At 61.8% G+C, this 22,490-nt stretch overlaps 1 protein-coding gene across 1 annotated transcript; it reads left to right on the forward strand.

The window, feature by feature from the left end:
- The first annotated feature begins 3,230 nt into the window (after positions 1–3,230).
- On the forward strand, positions 3,231–14,170 carry LOC148219299 (dual specificity mitogen-activated protein kinase kinase 7-like). Its single transcript, XM_088157710.1, is given in 13 exon segments — positions 3,231–3,307; positions 5,273–5,339; positions 5,723–5,836; positions 6,510–6,519; positions 6,522–6,582; positions 6,757–6,802; positions 7,285–7,355; positions 7,357–7,390; positions 8,483–8,662; positions 9,799–9,879; positions 10,903–11,045; positions 11,630–11,675; positions 12,370–14,170. Coding segments are annotated over 13 exon segments (1,038 nt in total). The 5' UTR covers positions 3,231–3,257; the 3' UTR covers positions 12,505–14,170.
- The last annotated feature ends 8,320 nt before the right edge of the window (positions 14,171–22,490 follow it).

Raw genomic sequence — 22,490 nt, forward strand, 5'->3', positions numbered from 1 at the left:
TATATTAAAATTTTGTGGGGCCCCTCCCCCATTTCCCCCCACCCCCCGCAGTTTCTTTGCCCCTCCCCCACCCCGGAATGTCCCCCCCGTGTCCCCTCCCCCCCCCCCCCCCGCTGTGGCATGGAGTGCCCCTCCCCCCACCTGCCCCTCCCCCCCCTGCCCCTCCCCCCCCCCGGCCCCGTGGAGCATGCGGCCGCTCGGGAAAAATGGGGAAAAAATGGAAAAATGGGAAAATTTGGAAAAATGGGGAAAATTGGGGAAAATGGGGGAAAAATGGTGGAAAATTGGGGGGAAATGGGAAAAATTGGGGGAAAATTGGGAAAAAATGGGGAAATTGGGAAAATTGGGGAAATGAGGAAAAATGGGAAAAAATGGGAAAAATGGGGGGAAAGTGGGAAAAATTGGGGGGAGATGGAGGAAAATTGGGAAAAATGGGGGGGAATTGGGGAAAATGGGGAAAAATGGGGGGGAAAATGGGGGGAAAATTGGGAAAAAATGGGGAAATTGGGAAATATGGGAAAAAATGGGGGGGAATGGGAAAAATGGGGAAAATTTGGGAAAAATTGGGGGAAAATGGGGGGGAATTGGGGGAAAATTGGGGAAATTTTGGGGAGAAATGGCGGAAAAAATGGGAAATGGGAGAAATTGGGGAAAAATTGGGAAAAAATGGGGGAAATTTGGAGAAATGGGAAAAATGGGGATAGAGAAAATGGGGGGGAAATGGGAGAAATTGGAAAAATGGGAAAAAGTGGGAGGAAAAGTGGGGGAAAATGGGGGGAAATTGGGAAATATGGGGGGAAATTGGGAGGAAATGGGGGAAAATGAGAAATAATGGGGGAAATGGAAAAAAATGGGAAAAATTTGAGGTGAAATGGGAAAAATGGGGGGGAAATTTGGGAAAAATGGGGATGGAGAAAATGGGGGAAAATGGGGGAAATGGGAGAAATTGGGAAAAAATGGGGGGAAATGAGAGAAACATGGGGGAAAATGGGAAAAAATGGGGGGGAAACTGGGGGAAATGGGTAAAAATGGGGAGAGAAATGGGAAAAAAATGGGAAGAAATGGGGGAAATTGGGGAAAATTGGGGGAAAATGGAGAAAATTGGGAAAAATTGAGGAGGAAAAAAGAGAAATATTGGGAGAAATGAGAAAAATTGGGAAAAATGGTGGGAAATTGGGACAAAGAGAGGGGGAAACGGGAAAAAATGGGGAAATGGGAAAAATTTGAGGTGAAATGGGAAAAATGGGGGAAATAGAGAAAATGGGGGAGAAAATGGGGGGGAAATGGGAGAAATTGGGGAATTGGGACAAAAAGTGGAAAAATTGGGAAAAAATGGTTGGGGAAATGGGAGAAATTGGGGAAGATGGGGGAATGAGAGAAATTGGGGGGAAATTGGGGAAAAAATGGGGAAAATTGGGGGAAATTGGGAAAAAATGGGGAAATATGGCAGGGGAAATGGGGAAAAAATGGGAAAAAATGGGGGGAATAGGGGAAATGGGGAGGAAATGGAGGGAAAATGGGGGAAATTGGGAAAAATGGGATGAAATGGAGGGAAATGGGAGAAATTGGGGGGAAAATGGGGGGAAATGGGAAAAATGGGGGGGGGAAATGGGAAAAAATGGGGGAAAAATGAAAGAATTGGGAAAAATTGGAAAAATGGGGAGGAAATGGAAGAGAGAAGAGAAAAAATTGGGAAGAATGGGGGAAGTGGAGAAAATGGGGGGGAAAATTGGGGAGAATGGGAAAGTGGGGAAAAAATTGGGGGAAATGGGGGAAAAAAACGAGAGAATTGGGAAAAAAAAAGGAGGAAAGGGGTGGAAAAATAGGGCAGGAAAAGGAGAAATGAGGAAAAAAAAAATTTGGGGTGGAATTGCAGGAAAATGGGGCAGGAAATGCAAAAAATGGGGCAAAAAAAAAAAAAAATTGGGCCTGCCCTGAAATGGGGCCAGAAAATTTGGGGGGGTTGGAATTCTCCCCCAGTTTTTGGGTCCCTGGCATTTCCCTTCATTTTTGGGTTTTCTCTCCCCATTTTTGGGGGTTTTTTTCCCATTTCTGTTTTTTTTTCTATTTTCAGGGGTTTTTTGCCCCATTTTTAGGGTTGTCCCCCCCCATTTTTTGGGGTTCCCCATTTCCAGGTTTTCTCTCCCCATTTTTTGTTTCCCCATTTTCAGGATTTTCCCTCATTTTTGGAGTTTTCTCCCCATGTTTTGGGTTTCTTTCCCCATTTTTGGGTTTCTCTCCCCATTTTTAGGGTTCTGTCCCCATTTTTGAGTTCCCAATTTTCAGGGTTCTGCCCCATTTATTTTTTTTGTTCCTCATTTTTGTTTTTTTTTTCTCAGGTTTTGTGTTCCCAGTTTTTGGGCTCCACCCTCGTTTTGGGGTCCCCATTTTTGGGGGTCCCATTTTTGGGGTTCTTCCCCCATTTTTGGGGTTTCTCTCTCTGTTTTTGGGGTCCCCATTTTTGCAGTTCTTCCCCATTTTTAGTTCCCTGTTTTCAGGCTCCTGCCCTGGTTTTGTGTTCCCATTTTTGGGGGTCCTGCCCCATTTTGGGGGTCTTGTCCTGTTTTTGGGGTTCTCTCCCCATTTTGGGGTCTTGCCCTATTTTTGGACTCCCTGATTTTGTGTTTCTGCCCCATTTTCGGGGTCCTGCCCCATTTTTGGGTTCCTCTCCCTGTTTTCAGGGTTCTCTCCCCATTTCTGGGGTCCTGCCCCATTTTTGAGGTCCCCATTTTTGGGGTTTCTCTCCCCATTTTTGGGATTTTCCCCCCATTTTCAGGGTCCTGCCCCATTTTTGGTTTTTCTCCTCATTTTTGGGGTCCTGTCCCAGTTTGGCCTCCCTGATTTTGGGTTCCTGCCCCATTTTTGTGTTCCTGCCCCATTTTTGTGTTTCTCTCCCCATTTTTGTTTTCCTGCCCCATTTTTGTGTTCCTACCCCATTTTGTGTTCCTGCCCCATTTTTGTGTTCCTGCCCCATTTTTGGGTTCCTGCCCCATTTTTGTGTTCCTGCCCCATTTTTGGGTTCCCTGTCCCCGTTTTTTGGGGTTCTCCCCCCCGATTTGGGGGTCGCTGACTCTGCTCTCCCCCCCCAGCCCTGCAGCTGCCCCTGGTGAGCGAGGGGGGGTCGGGGGGGCCCCCCGAGAGCCCCCAGCCCGCGCCCCCCCCCCCCGGCCCCGGCACATGCTGGGGCTGTCCCCGACCCCGTTCCTGGTGCCGCGCAGCCAGAGCCCCAGCCCGCGCCCCCCCCCCGGCCCCGGCACATGCTGGGGCTGTCCCCGACCCCGTTCCTGGTGCCGCGCAGCCTGGAGAGGTGAGGACACGCCCCCCAGCCCTGATTGGCTGGTGGGGACAGCGTGGCAGCCCATTGGCCAGAGGGCGGGACGATCCTGGGCTCTGATTGGCCAGAGGGGGGTGGGATCCTGTGCCCTGATTGGCCAGCAGGGGGCTATGGCCCCTGATTGGCCAGAGGGACAGTGGGATCCTGTGCTCTGATTGGCCAGTAGACGGTCATGTGCTCTGATTGGCCAGAGGGGGATGGAGATCCTGGGCCCTGATTGGCCAGCGAAGGGTCATGTGCTCTGATTGGCCGGATGTTTGAGGGGATCCTGTGCCCTGACTGGCCAGCAGAGGGCCATAGGCCCTGATTGGCCAGAGGGGCGGTGGGATCCTGTGCTCTGATTGGCCAGCAGAGGGCCATAGGGCCTGATTGGCCAGAGGGGCGGTGGGATCCTGTGCTCTGATTGGCCAGCAAACAGTCATGTGCTCTCATTGGCCAGAGGAGTGGTGGGATCCTGGGCTCTGATTGGCCAGAGGTCTGGGGGAATCCTGGCCCCTGATTGGCCAGCAGACGGTCATGTGCTCTGATTGGCTTGAAGTCTGGTGGGATCTTGTGCTCTGATTGGCCATCACAGCTGCGTGTGCTCTGACTGGCCGAACGTTTTTGGCAATTCTGTGTCCTGATTGGCCAACAAAGGGTCTGTGTTCTCGTTGGCCTGAGATTTTCAGGGATCCTGTGCTCTGATTGGCCAGGGGACGAGGAGAGTCAAAGCTCGATTGGACACAGGTCCAGGGAATCCCATGCCCTGATTGGTCAGCCAAGGGTCATGCATCTTGATTGGCCAGAGGTTTAGGGACATCTTGTGCTCTGATTGGCCAGAGGTTTTCAGTGATCCTGAGCCCTGATTGGCCAGCAAAGGGTCATGTGCTCTGATTGGCCAGAGGAGTGGTGGGATCCTGTGCCCTGATTGGCCAGAGATCTGGAGGGATCCCAGAATCGGATTGGCCAGCAGAGGGTCATGCATTCTAATTGGGCAGAGATCTAGTGAGATCCTATGCTCTGATTGGCCAGAGGTCTGCAGATATCCTGGGCTGTGATTGGCCAGCAGAAGGTCACATGTTCTGATTGGCTCAGTGAGGGTCATGTGCCCTGATTGGCCAGAGTCTTGGGAGTATCCTACACTCTGATTGGCCAGTGATTGGAGAGGATTCCGTTCTCTGATTGGATAGAACTCGAGACACAGAACGCGAGCTGATTGGCTGAGCACGGAACAGGAGGTGATTGGCAGAGATTCAGGGAGGTGCTGGGCTCTGATTGGCTGGACAGGATCCCGTGCTCAGTGATTGTTCGGATGTTCAGGAGCCCGCTCGTGCTGATTGGCTGCTGCTCTGAGGGCTCGCAGGCCCTGATTGGCTGGAGCTCTGGGGTGCTGTGTTCTCATTGGCCAGAGCTCCAGGGTGCTCTCGAGTCTCATTGGCTGCAGCAGAGCCTGCAGCTGCTGATTGGTTGATGGTTCAGAGGGTCCCAGTTGCTGATTGGCTGGGTCAGCAGGAGAGCTGTGTGCTCATTGGCCAAGACTGCAAGAACCTCTGGGTGCTGATTGGCCAGGCAGGCAGGATTCCTGTGGTGTAATTGGCCAGAGCTGTGATTCCCTGTGTGCTGATTGGCTGGGCTTTCCCCCTACACTGAGCTGATTTGCCAGGATCTCCCGTGCTCTGAGCTGATTGGCCGAGCTCTCCCCATGTTCTGAGCTGATTGGCCGAGCTCTCCTCGTGCTCTGAGCTGATTGGCTGAGCACTCCCATGCTCTGAGATGATTGGCCGGGCTCTCCCCATGCCCTGAGCTGATTGGCCGAGCTCTCCCGTTCCCTGAGCTGATTGGCCGCGCTCTCCCCATTCTCTGAGCTGATTGGCCGAGCTCTCCCCATGCCCTGAGCTGATTGGCTGAGCTCTCACCATGCTCTGAGCTGATTGGCTGAGCTCTCTAATTACTTCTCAGCATCGAAATCGACCAGAAGCTTCAAGAGATCATGAAACAGACGGGATACCTGACTGTGGGGGGACAGGTGAGTGACGGGGGATACCTGACTGTGGGGGACAGGTGAGTGATGGGGGGTACCTGGCTATGGGGGAGTTACCTGTTTATGGAGAGGCTACCTGGCTAGGAGGGGTTACCTGGCTATGGAGGGGTCACTTGGTTATGGGATGGGTTACCTGGCTAGGAGGGGTTACCTGGTTATGGGGGGGTCACCTGGTTACTCAGGGTTATCTGGTTATGGGAGGGGTTACCTGGTTACTCGGGGGTCACCTGGTTACTCAGGTGTTCCCTGGCTGTGGGGGTGTACAGGTGATGACTGGAGGGCCTTACCTGGCCGTGGGCACACAGGTGAGCTCAGGGGTGTCCCAGGTGATTCCTGACCCCCCCCGTTTCCCTCCCCCCTCCCCCCAGCGGTACCAGGCCGAGATCAATGACCTGGAGAACCTGGGCGAGATCGGCAGCGGCACCTGCGGGCAGGTGTGGAAGATGCGCTTCCGCAAAACCGGCCACGTCATCGCCGTCAAGGTGGGGACAGGGGGACGTGGGGACACGGGGGACACGGGGGACAGGAGGGGACCTCGGGGACATCGGGGTGACCTTGGGGACATGGGGGTGACCTTGGGGATATTGGGGGGACCTCGGGGACATCGGGGTGACCCTGGGACTTGGGGTGACCTTGGGGACATGGGGGTGACCCCGGGACTTTGGGGTGACCCCGGGGACTTTGGGGTGACCTTGGGGACATGGGGGTGACCCCGGGGACTTTGGGTGACCCTGGGGGACACGGGGGTGACCCTGGGGGACACGGGGGTGACCCTGGGGACACGGGGGTGACCCTGGGGACATTGGGGTGACCCTTGGGGACACGGGGTGGCATTGGGGACATTGGGGTGACCCTGGGGACATTGGGGTGACCCTTGGGGACACCGGGTGACATTGGGGACATTGGGGTGACCCTGGGAACTTTGGGGTGACCTTGGGGACACGGGGTGACCCTGGGGACACGGGGGTGACCCCCGGGGACTTTGGGGTGACCCTGGAACTTTGGGGTGACCTGGGGACACGGGGGTGACCCTGGGGACATTGGGATGACCCTGGGGACATTGGGGTGACCCCGGGGACTTTGGGTGACCCCGGGGGCTTTGGGGTGACCCCGGGGGCTTTGGGGTGACCCTGGGGACTTTGGGGTGTCCCCCAGCAAATGCGGCGCTCGGGAACCGCGAGGAGAACAAGCGGATCCTGATGGACCTGGACGTGGTGCTCAAGAGCCACGACTGCCCTACATCGTGCAGTGCTTCGGCACCTTCATCACCAACGTGAGCACCTGGGGGGCACCTGGGGGCACCTGGGGACACCTGGGGACACCTGGGGACACCTGGGGGGCACCTGGGGGCACCTGGGGACACCTGGGGACACCTGGGGGGCACCTGGGGGCACCTGGGCTGTGACTGCCCCTACATCGTGCAGTGCTTCGGCACCTTCATCACCAACGTGAGCACCTGGGGCACCTGGGCACACCTGGGGGACACCTGGGCACACCTGGGGGGCACCTGGGGGCACCTGGGCACACCTGGGGACACCTGGGGGACACCTGGGGGCACCTGGGGGTGCACCTGGGGGACACCTGGGGGACACCTGGGGGCACCTGGGGGGCACCTGGGGGGCACCTGGGGGCACCTGGGCACACCTGGGGGCACCTGGGCATACTGCGGGTTGGGGGTCTGGATCCATCATGGTTCCCCCCAGTGTCTTCCCAGTGCTCTCAGTATATGCCAGTGCTCCCAGAGCCATCCCAGTGCCCTCAGTGTTCCCAGTGCTCTCCCAGTCCCTCCCAGTGCTCTCCCAGTCCCTCTCAGTCCCTCCCAGTCCCTCCCAGTCCATCCCAGTGCTCTCCCAGTCCATCCCAGTCCATCCCAGTCCCTCCCAGTGCTCTCCCAGTCTCTCCCAGTCCATCCCAGTTGGTGTGTCCCCAGACTGACGTGTTCATTGCCATGGAGCTCATGGGCACCTGTGCAGAGAAGCTCAAGAAGCGAATCCAGGCCCCATCCCGAGCGCATCCTGGGCAAGATGACGGTGGCAGTGAGTGACACTGGGGACAACGGGGACAGCGGGGACAATGGGGACACTGGGGACACTGGGGACACTGGGGACACTGGGGACGACGGGGACACTGGGGACAACGGGGACAGTGGGGACATTGGGGACACTGGGGACAGTGGGACACTGGGGACACTGGGGACAGTGGGGACACTGGGGACACTGGGGACAGTGGGGACAATGGGGACACTGGGGACAGTGGGGACATTGGGACACTGGGGACAGTGGGGACACTGGGGACAGTGGGGACAATGGGGACAGTGGGGACATTGGGACAGTGGGGACAATGGGGACATTGGGGACAATGGGGGACATTGGGGACACTGGGGACACACTGGGGACAATGGGGACAATGGGGACACTGGGGACACACTGGGGACAATGGGGACAGTGGGACAGTGGGGACATTGGGGACATTGGGGACACTGGGACAGTGGGGACATTGGGGACATTGGGACAATGGGGACAACGGGGACAATGGGGACAATGGGGACAACACAGGGACAATGGGGACACTGGGGACATCACTAGGGACTCTGGGACAGGCAGGGTGGCCCTGGGATCCTGGGCAAGATGACGGTGGCAGTGAGTGACAATGGGGACACTGGGGACATCGGGGACAGGCAGGGGGTCCCCAGGATTCCCGAGTGGATCCTGGTCAGGGTGACAGTGACAGTGAGCAGTGAGGGTGACACAGAGGTGACACCGAGGGCTGTCACTGCTGTCCCCACACATCATGGAGGCGCTGCTGTACCCGAAGGAGAAGCACAGGGGTGACCCACAGGGGACATTGGGGACTCTGGGTGTCTGGGGCAGGGTGACAGTGACAGTGAGCAGTGAGGGTGGCACAGAGGTGACACCGAGGCTGTCACCAATGTCCCACATCACAAAGACACTGCTGTACCTGAAGGAGAAGCGCGGGGTGACACACTGGGACACTGGGGACAGTGAGGATGTGTCTGGGTTCTGGGCAGGGATGGTGGCACACAGGTGGCACACAGGTGACACAGAGGTGACACAGGTGACACAGAGGTGACACAGAGGTGACACAGAGGTGACAATCGGTGTCCCCAGATCGTGAAGGCGCTGCTGTACCTGAAGGAGAAGCACGGGGTGATCCACAGGGATGTCAAACCCTCCAATATCCTGCTGGACGAGCGGGGCCAGGTCAAACTCTGCGACTTCGGCATCAGCGGCCGCCTGGTGGACTCCAAGGCCAAGACCCGGAGTGCGGGCTGTGCGGCCTACATGGCGGTGAGGGGACATCAATGGGGACACTGGGGACACTGGGGACAGCACTGGGGACACTGGGGACAGCACTCACAGCACGGCTGTGCGGCCTACATGGCGGTGAGGGGACATGGGGACACTGGGGACACTGGGGACAGCACTGGGGACACTGGGGACAGCACTGGGGACACTGGGGACATGGGGACAGCACTCACAGTGCGGGCTGTGCGGCCTACATGGCGGTGAGGGGACATGGGGACACTGGGGACACTGGGGACACTGGGGACATCATTGGGGACACTGGGACACTGGGGACATCATTGGGGACAGCACTGGGGACATGGGGACAGCACTCACAGCGCGGGCTGTGCGGCCTACATGGCGGTGAGGGGACATCATTGGGGACATGGGGACACTGGGGACACTGGGGACAGCACTGGGGACACTGGGGACATGGGCACATAACCCACAGCACGGGCTGTGCGGCCTACATGGCGGTGAGGGGACATGGGGACACTGGGGACATCACTGGGGACACTGGGGACAGCACTGGGGACACTGGGGACATGGGGACATCATTGGGGACATCACTGGGGACACTGGGGACAGCATTGGGGACATCACTGGGGGCACTGGGGACACGGGGTTAGGGACACTGGGGACATGGGGACACTGGGGACAGGGGGTTGGGGACATCCCCCAGCGCTGGGGGTGGCTTTGGGGGCCTCGGGGGGTGCTGGGGATCCACAGGGCTGGGGGGGGGAGGGGCTGCACCCCGGATTTGGGATGGGGGCCTTGGGGGGGTCCCAGGTTTGGGGGTTTGGGGTCCCCCCCCAGATTTGGGGTTCTGGGGGTTCCCAGGTTTTGTTTTTTGGGGTCCCCCCCAGATTTGGGGTTCTGGGGGTTCCCAGGTTTTGTTTTTTGGGGTCCCCCCCAGATTTGGGGTTCTGGGGGTTCCCAGGTTTGGGGTCTTTGGTGTTTGGGGGTTCTCAGGTTTGGGGTTTAGGGGTTTTGGGGGTTCCCAGGTTTTGTTTTTTGGGGTCCCCCCCCAGATTTGGGGTTTTGGGGGTTCCCAGGTTTGGGGTTTTGGGGTCCCCTCCCCCCAGATTTGGGGTTCTGGGGGGGGGGTCCCTCACCCCAGTCCCTCCCCTCCCCCCCAGCCCGAGCGCATCGACCCCCCCGACCCCACCAAGCCCGACTACGACATCCGGGCCGACGTCTGGAGCCTCGGCATCTCCCTGGTCAGTGTCCCCAAACTGTCCCCACAGTGTCCCCACAGTGTCCCCACAGTGCTCCTGACCCTCCCCAGTGTCCCCAAACTGTCCCCACACTGTCCCCACAGTGTCCCCACAGTGTTCCTGACCCTCCCCAGTGTCCCCAACCTTCCCCAGCTGTGCCCAACCAGCCCCAAACTGGCCTCACCTGTCCCCAAACTGTCCCCAGGTGTCCCCAGGTGTCCTGAGCTGTCCCAGCTGTCCCCAGCCAATCAGTGTGTCCTCAGTGTGTCCCCACAGTGCCACCTCAGCCCCACAGGGCCACGTGTCCCCACTGTGCCCCCACCTGGCACCTGTCACTGTCACACCTGTATGTCACACCTGTCTCTGTCACACCTGTCTCAGGTGGGGCTGCCATGGGGTGGTTCCTGTACCAGAACCGCTGTCCCTGTCATTGTCACACCTGTGTAACACCTGTCACACCTGTCCCTGTGTCCCCTGTGCAGGTGGAGCTGGCCACGGGGCAGTTCCCGTACCAGAACTGTCCCTGTGTCACCTGTGTCCCTGTGTCCCCTGTGTCACCTGTGTCCCCTGTGTCCCCTGTGTCACCTGTGCAGGTGGAGCTGGCCACGGGGCAGTTCCCGTACCAGAACTGTCCCTGTGTCACCTGTGTCCCTGTGTCACCTGTGTCCCCTGTGTCACCTGTGCAGGTGGAGCTGGCCACGGGGCAGTTCCCGTACCAGAACTGTCCCTGTGTCACCTGTGTCCCTGTGTCCCCTGTGTCACCTGTGTCCCCTGTGTCCCCTGTGTCACCTGTGCAGGTGGAGCTGGCCACGGGGCAGTTCCCGTACCAGAACTGTCCCTGTGTCACCTGTGTCACCTGTCCCTGTGTCCCCTGTGTCACCTGTGTCACCTGTGTCCCCTGTGTCACCTGTGTCCCCTGTGCAGGTGGAGCTGGCCACGGGGCAGTTCCCGTACCAGAACTGTCCCTGTGTCACCTGTGTCACCTGTGTCCCCTGTGTCCCTGTGTCACCTGTGTCCCCTGTGCAGGTGGAGCTGGCCACGGGGCAGTTCCCGTACCAGAACTGTAAGACAGATTTCGAGGTGCTGACCAAGGTGCTGCAGGAGGATCCGCCCCTGCTGCCCCCGGCCATGGGATTCTCCGGGGACTTCCAGGCCTTCGTCCGCGACTGGTGAGGGACAGTGGGGACACTGGGGACAATGGGGACAATGGGGACAATGGGGACATGGGGACAGTGGGGACAGTGGGGACACTAGGGACAATGGGGACAATAGGGACAATGGGGACATGGGGACAGTGGGGACAGTGGGGACAGTGGGGACACTGGGGACAATGGGGACAGTGGGGACACTGGGGACATGGGGACATTGGGGACAATGGGGACATGGGGACAATGGGGACAGTGGGGACATGGGGACAATGGGGACAGTGGGGACATGGGGACAGTGGGGACACTGGGGACAATGGGGACAGTGAGGGGACAATGGGGACAGTGGGGACATGGGGACAACAGGGACATTGGGGACAATGGGGACATTGGGGACACTGGGGACGTTGGGGACAATGGGGACACACAGGGACAATGAGGACATTGGGGACAATGGGGACAATGGGGACATTGGGGACATTGGGGACACTGGGGACAATGGGGACACACAGGGACAATGGGGACATTGGGGACATCGGGGACACATTGGGGACATTGGGGACACAGGACCAGGGCCCGCAGGCGCTCACCCCCTGTCCCTCCCCCAGCCTCACCAAGGACCACAGGAAGAGACCAAAGTACAACAAGTTACTGGTGAGTGCACCTGGCCCTGTCACACCTGGCCCTGTCACACCTGGCCCTGTCACACCTGTCATTGTCACACCTGGCCCTGTCACACCTGGCCCTGTCACACCTGGCACTGTCACACCTGGCACTGTCACACCTGGCACTGTCACCTGTCATTGTCACACCTGGCCCTGTCACACCTGGCCCTGTCACACCTGGCACTGTCACACCTGTCATTGTCACACCTGGCACTGTCACACCTGGCACTGTCACTTGTCATTGTCATACCTGGCACTGTCACACTTGTCATTGTCACACTTGGCACTGTCACACCTGGCGTTGTCACACCTGTCACCTGTCATTGTCACACCTGTCACCTGTCATTGTCATCGTTGTCACTATCAGTGTCACCCGTCACTGTCACCTGTTATTGTCACACCTGTCACATCTGTCACTGTCAGTGTCACCTGTCATTGTTACACCTATCACCTGTCATTGTCACCTCTGTCCCTCAGTGCCCCATCCCTGTGTCCCCAAGCCTGTGTCACCCCTGTCCTCCGATGTCCCCGATGTCCCCATGTCCCCGTCACGTCCCTGCTGTCCTTCATGTCCCTGCTGTGTCCCTGTCCCTGCCATCCCCGCTGTCCCCCTGTCCCTGCCATCCCCGATGTCCCCATGTCCCCCGATGTCCCCCGATGTCCCCCTGTCCCTGTCCCCACAGGAGCACACCTTCATCAAGCGCTACGAGACGCTCGAGGTGGACGTGGCCACCTGGTTCAAGGACGTGATGGCCCGGACAGAGTCCCCGCGCCCGGGGGGTGGCCTGGGCCACCACCTGCCCTTCTTCACCAGGTAGCGCCAGCCCGGCGCCGCCACGCCCGGCAGGGGACAGCGGGGACAGCCCTGGGACAGCCGGGACACCGGGGACAGCCCGGGGACACCGGGGACAGAGACACCGGGGACAGCCCTGGGACACCGGGGACACCCCGGGGACAGCGGGGACAGCCCTGGGACACCCCCTGGGACAGCGGGGACAGCCCGGGGACAGCCCTGGGACACCGGGGACAGCCCTGGGACACCGGGGACACCCGGCAGGGGACACCAGGGACAGCCAGGACACTCCTGTGACACCGGGGACAGCCCTGGGACACCTCTGGGCCAGGGACACTGCCCTGGGACAGGGACACCTGTGCCACTCCCCTGTGCCACCCAGTGTGACAGTGACACCACAGCCCCAGCCCGGCCTGGAGTGTCCCCAGCGTGTCCCAGTGTGTCCCCAGCGTGTCCCCTCCCACTGTCCCCACCCTCCCGAGGCCGGGGGACAGCCCTGTCCCCTCCGTGTCCCCCTGGCTGTGCCTCAGTTTCCCCCAGGGTCCTGTGCGGGGACAGGGCTGGGGACAGGACGGGGAGGTGGCACCGGGGGTGTGACACTCTCGGATGTGACACCGGGAGGCGACACTCGGATGTGACACGCCGGGACGTGGCCCAGGGACACAGACATGGCTGGGGGATGTGACACGGGTGTGACACCGGGGCCCGGGGATGTGGCACTCGGCCCCGAGAGGACATTGAGGGGACACGGAGGTGGCACCAGGACGTGGGGACGTGACACGGAGATGGCACTCGGGGACACGGAGACGGCACAGGAACGTGGCACAGGGGACAGGGGACAACGTGGAGAGCCAGCACGGGGATGTGACAGCGAGGGGACACGGAAGGATGGCACCGAGATGGCACCGGGATGTGACACCGAGATGGCACCGGGATGTGACACAGAGATGGCACCGGGAAGTGACACAGTGACACAGGACGGAGATGGCACTGGGGTGTGACACGGGGATGGCACCGGGATGTGACACAGGACAGAGATGGCACCGGGAAGTGACACACGACACAAGGATGGCACCAGGATAGGACAGGATGGAAGTGACACAGGGACACGGCACAGAGATGGCACCGGGATGTGACACGGGGACACAGGACGGAGCTGGCACCGGGATGTGACACAAAGATGGCACCGGGACGTGGCACAGGGACACACGGATGGCACCAGGGCGTGGCACACAGACGTCCCCGGGCTGTGACACCAGGATGGCACCAGCATGGCACAGGACACAGATGTCCCCAGGCTGTGACAATGGCGACAGAGCGGTGGCCTGGGGACACAGACACGTCATGGGTGTGACATCACAGGGCCCGGTCCCGGGGATGTGACACCGGGATGTGACACCGGGATGTGACATCACAGATGTGACACCGGGGATGTGACATCACGGATGTGACACCGGGGACACGGCCCAGGGTGGCCCCGGGTGCCAGGGTGGCCCGGTGGTGGCCCGGTGACAATCAGGGCGGGGCCGTGTCCCCGCCGTGTCCCCGCCGTGTCCCCGCTGTCCCCAAGGCCAGCTGGTGCAGTTTTAGTGCATTGGGGGCGCGGGCGGCGCCGCCCCCCCTGTCACCCTCATTAATTATTATTAATTATTATTATTAATTATTATTATAAATGCGCATGTGGAACCCAAGGGGCCGCGTCGGTGTCAGACTCTGGGGACATTGGGGACACTGGGATGGGACATTGGGGACATTTGGGGACACAGGAGGGGACGGCACAGGGGACATCGGTGACACGGGGGGGGACACAGGAGGGTGGCAGAGGCCGGGGGGGGGTTGGGATGGGGACACGGGGGACACCGAGGGACAGCTGGAGGACCCAGGTGACAATAGGGGGGGTTTGGGGACACCGGGGACAGGTGACAGATCCAGGTGGCACTGGGGGGTGTTGGGGACACGGGGACAGTGACAGGTGGCACCGGGGGTGTTGGGGACACCGGGGGGGGACACGGGGACACCTCAGGGACACGCGGGGGCCCTCGGGCGCCACCTCCCGTGACGTCACCGCGGCCCAAGGGTGTCACCGGGGCGACGGTGACCTCGGGGGGGGGGACACGGGCACATCCCGCCCCCCCCAACCCCAGCGTGGGCGGGGACACCTTGGGGACACTCTGGAGACAGCGGGGACAACGATGGCAGCGCCACCCAGCCCCCCCCTCCGAGCCTTCCTCATCGTCATCCTCCTCCTGCCCCGGGGGGGACCCGCAGGTGGGGGGGACAGAGGGGACAGGGGGGACAGGGGGGACAGGGGGGACAGGGGGGACAGAGGGGACAGGGGGGACAGGGGGGACAGGGGGGACAGAGGGGACAGGGGGGACAGGGGGGACAGGGGGGACAGAGGGGACAGGGGGGACAGAGGGGACGGGGGGGGACGGGAGGGGACAGAGGGGACAGAGGGGACGGGGGGGGACAGAGGGGACAGGGGGGACAGAGGGGACAGGGGGGACAGAGGTGGACATTGGGGGACAGGGGGGTCCCGGGGGGGTCACTGGGGGACATTTGGGGACATTTGGGGACATTTGGGGACAGGAGGGTCCCGGGCAGGCTCCTGGATGTCCCGGAGGGAGGGGCTCCCGGGGACACCCAGAGGTGTCGCTGTCCCCAGGGCCACCCCCGGGCTGGCCGTGGGGTGACCCCGCCCCCACCCCGGGACCCCCCGGAGCCCCCCCGGGACCCCCGAGGCCGCGCTGCAGAGGAGACCGGCCCGAGGTAAGCGGGGGAACTGGGAGCACTGGGATGGACTGGGAGCACTGGGAGGTGACACTGGGAGCACTGGGATGGACTGGGAGCACGGGGAGGGGACACTGAGAGCATGGAGGGGGACACTGGGATGTACTGGAAGGTACTGGGATGTACTGGGAGGGCACTGGAAGGGGGCACTGGGAGCACTGGAAGGGGACACTGGGAGCACTGAGATGTCACTGGGAGGTCACTGGGAGGTCACTGAGAGGTCACTGGTGGCACTGGGAGGTCAGTGCGATGTTACTGGAGTGGCACTGGTCGGACACTGGTGGCACTGGGCGGTTACTGGGTTGTCACTGGTGTCACTGTGGGGGTTACTGGGATGTCACTGCTGTGTCCCCGGTGTGTCCCCGGTGTGTCCCCGGTGTGTCACTGGGATGTCACTGGGATGTCACTGGTGTGTCCCCGGTGTGTCCCCGGTGTCCCCGCGGTGTCGCCGCTGCCGCAGCCCCGCTGCCCCCCCCGGCTCCGCTTGGACATCGCCCCCTCCCCCGAATTCCGCCGGGAACCGGGACCGAGAGCCGTGCCCGCGGGGGGCCGCGTGTTCCTGCAGGTCACTGGGGGGACTGGGGGGACTGGGAGGACTGGGGGGACTGGGGGGACTGGGAGGGACTGGGAGGGACTGGGAGGACTGGGGGGACTGGGAGGGACTGGGAGGACTGGGGGGACTGGGAGGGACTGGGGGGACTGGGAGGGACTGGGGACACTGGGGGACACAGTGGGGACACTGGGGGGGGTTGTTCGTGCAGGTGAAGGGAGGCACGGGGGGGGTCCCGATCCCACTCACCCCGTGTGTCCCCCCGTGACCCCCCTGTCCCCCCAGGTGTCCCCCCAGGTGTCCCCCCAGGTGTCCCCCCAGGTGTCACCCTCTGTGCCCGCAGGTGTCACCCTTGTCCTTCTGTCCTCGCAGGTGTCTCTGTCCCCGTTTTTCTCTCCGCCGCTGTTTCGTGTCCCCCTACGATGCCCCCCCAGGTGTCACTGTCCCTCTGTCCCCCTGTCCCCCCAGGTGTCCCCTCAGGTGTCACTGTCCGTGTCCCCCTGTCCCCGCAGGTGTCACTGCCCCTCTGTCCCCTCCTGTCCCTCCAGGTGTCCCCCCAGGTGTCACGCCCTGTCCCCTCAGGTGTCACTGTCCCTGTGTCCCCTCAGGTGTCACTGTCCCTGTGTCCCCCCAGGTGTCCCCTCAGGTGTCCCCCCAGGTGTCCCCTCAGGTGTCACTGTCCCTGTGTCCCCTCAGGTGTCCCCTCAGGTGTCACTGTCCCTGTGTCCCCCCAGGTGTCCCCTCAGGTGTCGCTGTCCCTGTGTCCCCCTGTCCCCCCAGGTGTCCCCCCAGGTGTCCCCCCAGGTGTCCCCTCAGGTGTCACTGTCCCTGTGTCCCCCCAGGTGTCCCCTCAGGTGTCACTGTCCCTGTGTCCCCCTGTCCCCCCAGGTGTCCCCCCAGGTGTCCCCCCAGGTGTCCCCTCAGGTGTCACTGTCCCTGTGTCCCGCTGTCCCCCCAGGTGTCCCCCCAGGTGTCCCCTCAGGTGTCACTGTCCCTGTGTCCCGCTGTCCCCTCAGGTGTCCCCTCAGGTGTCACTGTCCCTGTGTCCCCTCAGGTGTCCCCCCAGGTGTCCCCTCAGGTGTCACTGTCCCTGTGTCCCCCTGTCCCCCCAGGTGTCCCCCCAGGTGTCCCCCCAGGTGTCCCCTCAGGTGTCACTGTCCCTGTGTCCCGCTGTCCCCTCAGGTGTCACTGTCCCTGTGTCCCCCTGTCCCCCCAGGTGTCCCCCCAGGTGTCCCCCCAGGTGTCCCCCCCAGGTGTCCCCTCAGGTGTCACTGTCCCTGTGTCCCTGTGTCCCCCTGTCCCCCCAGGTGTCCCCCCAGGTGTCCCCCCAGGTGTCACTGTCCCTGTGTCCCGCTGTCCCCTCAGGTGTCGCTGTCCCGCGCTCCCCCCGGGCTGGGTTTTTCTCTCCGCCGCTGTTTCGTGTCGCCGCTGTCGTCGCCGGTGTCCCCCCGGGGCCGCTCCCCGGTGCCGCGGCCGCTCGTGGTGCTGCGGGGCGGCTGCGGGGGGGGCGCGGGGCGGGCGCGGCGGCGGCTCCGGGGCTCGTTCGTGCTCCCGCCGCGGTTCCCGGAGCCGCTGCAGTTCCTGCACTGCCGCCTGCGGCTCTGCCGCCAGCGGGCCGGGCCCGGGACACCGGCGGGGCTGCCCCCGGTACGGGGACAACGGGAGAGTAACGGGATAACAACGGGATAACGGGGATAACAACGGGATAACAACGGGATAACAACGGGATAACGGGAATAACGGGGATAACGGGGATAACGGGGATAACGGGAATAACGGGGATAACGGGAATAACGGGGATAACGGGGATAACGGGGATAACAACGGGATAACGGGGATAACGGGGATAACGGGGATAACGGGGATAACGGGGATAACAACGGGATAACGGGGATAACGGGAATAACGGGGATAACGGGAATAACGGGATAACGGGGATAACGGGGATAACGGGAGAGTAACGGGAATAACGGGAATAACGGGAATAACGGGGCACCGGCGGGGCTGCCCCCGGTACGGGGATAATATTGGGAATAACGGGGATGACGGGATAATAACGGGGATAACGGGATGGGATAACGGGACACCGGAGGGGCTGCCCAAGGTACGAGAATAATAACGGGAATAACAACGGGATAATAACGGGAATAACGGGGATAACGGGGATGGGATAACGGGGATGGGATAACGGGAATGGGATAAGGGGGATGGGATAACGGGGATGGGTTACAGGGAAGGGGAGACACGATTGGGACACGTTGGGGACACCGGGACAGGGGGACACGGGGGTGACACCGGGACAGGGGGATACGGGGGTGGCACCGGGACAGGGGGACACGGGGGTGGCACCGGGACAGGGGGACACGGGGGTGCCACCCCCCCCCCCCCGTTAACCCCGCCCCTCCCCCAGTGCCGAGCCGAGCCGTGTCCCCGCACAGGGGGCGGAGCCTCCGGCTCAGGCCCCGCCCCTCGGCCCCGCCCCCGCCTCGGCCCCGCCCCCGGGCGCGCGCTGCGCACCGTGACCCGCCCGATCGTGGTGACACTGGGGACAGGCGCCACCCCCGAGCCCGGTACGGGACCCCCGGGACCGGGACACACCCGGGACACACCCGGGACACACCCGGGACAGGGACACACCTGGATGGGGACACACCTGAGACAGGGACACACCTGGGACACACCTGGGACAGGGACACACCTGGGACACACGCGGGCTGGGACACACCTGGATGGGGACACACCTGGGACTGGGACACACCCGGGACAGGGACACACCTGAGACTGGGACACACCTGGGACTGGGACACACCTGGGACACACCCGGGACAGGGACACACCTGGATTGGGACACACCTGGGACACACCTGGGACAGGGACACACCTGGATGGGGACACGCCTGGGACACACCTGGGACAGGGACACACCCGGGATACACCCGGGATGGGACACACCTGGACGGGGACACACCTGGACGGGGACACACCCGGGACACACCCGGGACCGGGACACCCCCAGGACCCCTCCCCTCGGGACCCCAAACTTCACTTCAATCCCGGGACCCCCCACTGCGACCACCCCCCAGAGACCCCCGGATCGCGACCCCCCCCAGCTCTCCCGGGACCCCCGGACTCGAAACTCCTCCCCCAGGCCCGGGACCCCTCCCAACCGGGACCCCCCCCCCCACATTCCGGTGCTCCCCCCCCCTCAATGACCGCCCCTCCCCCCCCCCCAGGTGCCCCCCCGGGGCTCCCCCCGCTGCCGTTCCCGCCCCCCCCCGCTCCTGCGCCCCCCGCCCCCCCCCCGGGAGCGGCCCCGGGCCCCCCCCGCGGGTGAGTGAGGGGAAGGGGGGGGGGGGGGGGTGGCACCGAGACCCCCGGGATTGGGGAATCTGGGGGTCCCCGGAGCCCCGGGTCCTTCCGGGAGGGTTGGAGGGGCTGGGGGGAGACCCCCGACTCTTTCTGGGGGGGGGGGGGGGTCCCGAACTCCTGGAACTCTTTTTGGGGGGGTGGGGGGGGAATTTTGGGGGGATCCCGGACCCTTTTGGGGGGCTGGGGGGGGGATCCCGAACTGCTCAGTCCCTTTTGGGGAAGGGGATTTTGGGGCTGGGGTCCTGGGGGGGGGCTGGGGGAGTCTGGGGGCTCTGATTCCCAATTTGGGGGGAATTGGGGGGGGGGGGTGGTCTCGGCCTCCTGGGGGATCTTTAGGAGGGAATTTGGGGGGTCCTGGCCCCCAAATACGGGGGAGGGGGGTCAGGATTTTGGGGGGCTGACGCTGCCCCCCCCCCCCAGCCCCCCCCCGTGCCCCCCGGGGTCGTGGCCGCCGTTTCCTTCGGCGCCTTCGTGGTGGGGGCGGCGCTGGCGGGGGGGCTCTGGCTCGTGCACGGCCGGACAGGTGAGAGACCCCCACCCCAAAAAAAAAAAAAAAAAAATCATCCCTGTCCCCCCCCAAAATAATCCTCTCCAAAAAATCCCCCTCCCCAAATAATCCCCAAGTCCCCAAAAAAATGCCCCCCTCCCCAAAATAATTCAACCCCCCCAAATTAATCCCCCCCCAAAAATAATCCCCGTCCCAAAATACCCCCCCCAAAAGAATCCCTAATCCCCCTCCCCAAAATCCCCACCCCCAAAAATCCCCCCCTCCCCAAAATAATCCCCCTCCCCAAAATAATCCCCCTCCCCAAAATCCCCCCCCCCAAAAATAATCCCCCTCCCCCATTTCCGCCATCCCTGGGCTTTCTCCCCTCCCCCCCCCGGGCTGGGACCCCCCAAAATTCCCCTTTAACCCCCCCAGGACTCCCCAGAAATTCCCCTTTAACCCCCCCCCAGGACTCCCCAAAATTCCCCTTTAACCCCCCCCAGGACCCCCCAAAAATTCCCCTTTAACCCCCCAGGACCCCCTCAGACCCCCCCAAATCCCCTCAGCCCCTCACCCCCCAATTTGGGGTGGGTCCCCCCCTGATCTCTGCCCCTCCCCCCCCCCCCCCCCCCCCCCCGCAGCCCCCCGGGCCCCCCCGGCCCCAGCGCTGCCCCCCAGCCCGGGGGGGGCCAGGTACTGGGAGCACTGGGAGAGACTGGGAAGGGATACTGGGAGTACTGGGAATACTGGGAGGGACTGGGAAGGGAAACTGGGAGTACTGGGAATACTGGGAGCACTGGGAAGGGAAACTGGAAGGGACTGGGGGGAACTGGGAGAACTGGAAAGGGATACTGGGAGCATTGGGAATACTGAAAAGGGATACTGGGAGCACTGGAGGGGAACTGGGAAGGGCTGGGATGGATACTGGGAGCACTGGGGTCACTGGGAAGGGATACTGGGAGAACTGGAAAGGGATACTGGGAGCACTGGGAATACTGGAAAGGGATACTGGGAGCACTGGAGGGGAACTGGGGGGAACTGGAAAGCGATACTGGGAGAACTGGGGGGGGACTGGAGGGAATTGGAAAGGGATACTGGGAGCACTGGGGGGAACTGGGAAGGACTGGGATGGATACTGGGAGCACTGGGGGGACTGAGGGGAACTGGGAGGGACATGGGAGTACTGGGGGGAACTGGGAAGGGATACTGGGAGCACTGGGGGGAACTGGTCGTACTGGGGATACTGGGAGTGGCACATGGGATACTGGGAGCACTGGGGACACTGGGTTGGGTCTGTCCCTGTCATTGTCACTGTTATTGTCACTGTCACTGTCACTCTCGCTGTCCCTGTCACTGTCACTCTCGCTGTCCCTGTCGCTGTCGCTGTCGCTGTCCCTGTCGCTGTCCCTGTCGCTGTCGCTGTCATTGTCACTCTCGCTGTCCCTGTCGCTGTCGCTGTCGCTGTCCCTGTCGCTGTCATTGTCACTCTCAGGTGACAGGTGACGATCCGCAGCCCCGAGCGCTTTCCCTGAGCGATTCCAGCGGGAAAAGGGAATTGGGGCAGCGGGAGCTGCGGCCAGAGCCCAGCGCGGAGCCCGGGATAATTCACACGGGAAGGGGGGACAGAGCCAGCAAATGGGGCTGTTAATTAATCAATTAATAATCAATTAATGTCGTCCGGAACCAATGAGCGCTGACGCCTTCGCTCCTTAAAACGTCCCGATAGTGCCAAGCTTTGGTGATGGGGGAGCGGGAGCGACTTTGGGGGAACCCCCGGAGTTTGGGGAACCCCCGGAGTTTGGGGAACCCTTGACCTTTGGGGGAACAAAAGAAAATTCGGGAAATCCCGATCGACACCGATCAATCAAGATCCTGGGGGCGCGTTCGGGTGGGATTGAACTCGGGGGGATCCCCTGGGGCTGGGGGCTCCTGCAGCATCTCCTCAAACAGCCCGGGCGGGCAGGGCCGGCAGCCAAAGCAGCCGAGCCGGGCAGGAACCGGGAGCGCTTTCCCTGCCAGCACCGCCCTTACTGGGAGCACTGGGAGCGAACTGGGAGCAAAGAGCGCCCGGAGGCGATGGGCGGGGCCAGAGCCAAGGGCGTGGTTATGCAAATCTGTAAGGAAAGGCGCGCTGTGATTGGTGGGCGGGAGCAGCGCGGGCTTTCCCCGGTCACGTGAGGGCCGGGGGGAGGGAACGGAGCGATGGCGGCGGCGGGACCGGGAATGGGGACGGGGAATGGGGACAGGGACCGGGAATGGGGACAGGGAATGGGGACAGGGAATGGGGACAGGGACCGGGAATGGGGACGGGGATCGGGAATGGGGATATGGACCGGGAATGGGGGACAGGGAACCGAAATTCGGGACCGGAATTTGGGAAAGGGAGAGGAATTTCAGGCCTGGGCCCCGTACCGTGAATGGGACCCGGAATACAAGACACGAAGTGGGAAATTGGCACCTGGAATGAGGACAGGGACCTGGACTAAAAGACTGAGACTATGAAGGCAACCGGGAATAAAGGACAGGAACCAGGACCACAGGATGGAGACCAAGACTGGGAATGGGGCCGGGAGTGGGAATATGGGATCAGGCCAGGGAATGAGCGAGCAGCAAGCAGCCAGAGAATATGGGATGGGGATTAAGACGATGGGACTGGGATCGGAAACGGGAATATGAAACAGAATTGGGAATACGAATATGAGAACGGAATAGGGAATACAGAAATGAAAATACGGGAATGGGAGTTGGACCAGGATAAAAGAATGGGAATAGGACAGGTAATATTGGACTGGGAATATGGGAACACAGCAGGGGA

Source organism: Sturnus vulgaris, unplaced genomic scaffold (assembly GCF_052056855.1).
Source record: "Sturnus vulgaris isolate bStuVul1 unplaced genomic scaffold, bStuVul1.hap1 Scaffold_155, whole genome shotgun sequence".
NCBI lineage: Eukaryota > Metazoa > Chordata > Aves > Passeriformes > Sturnidae > Sturnus > Sturnus vulgaris.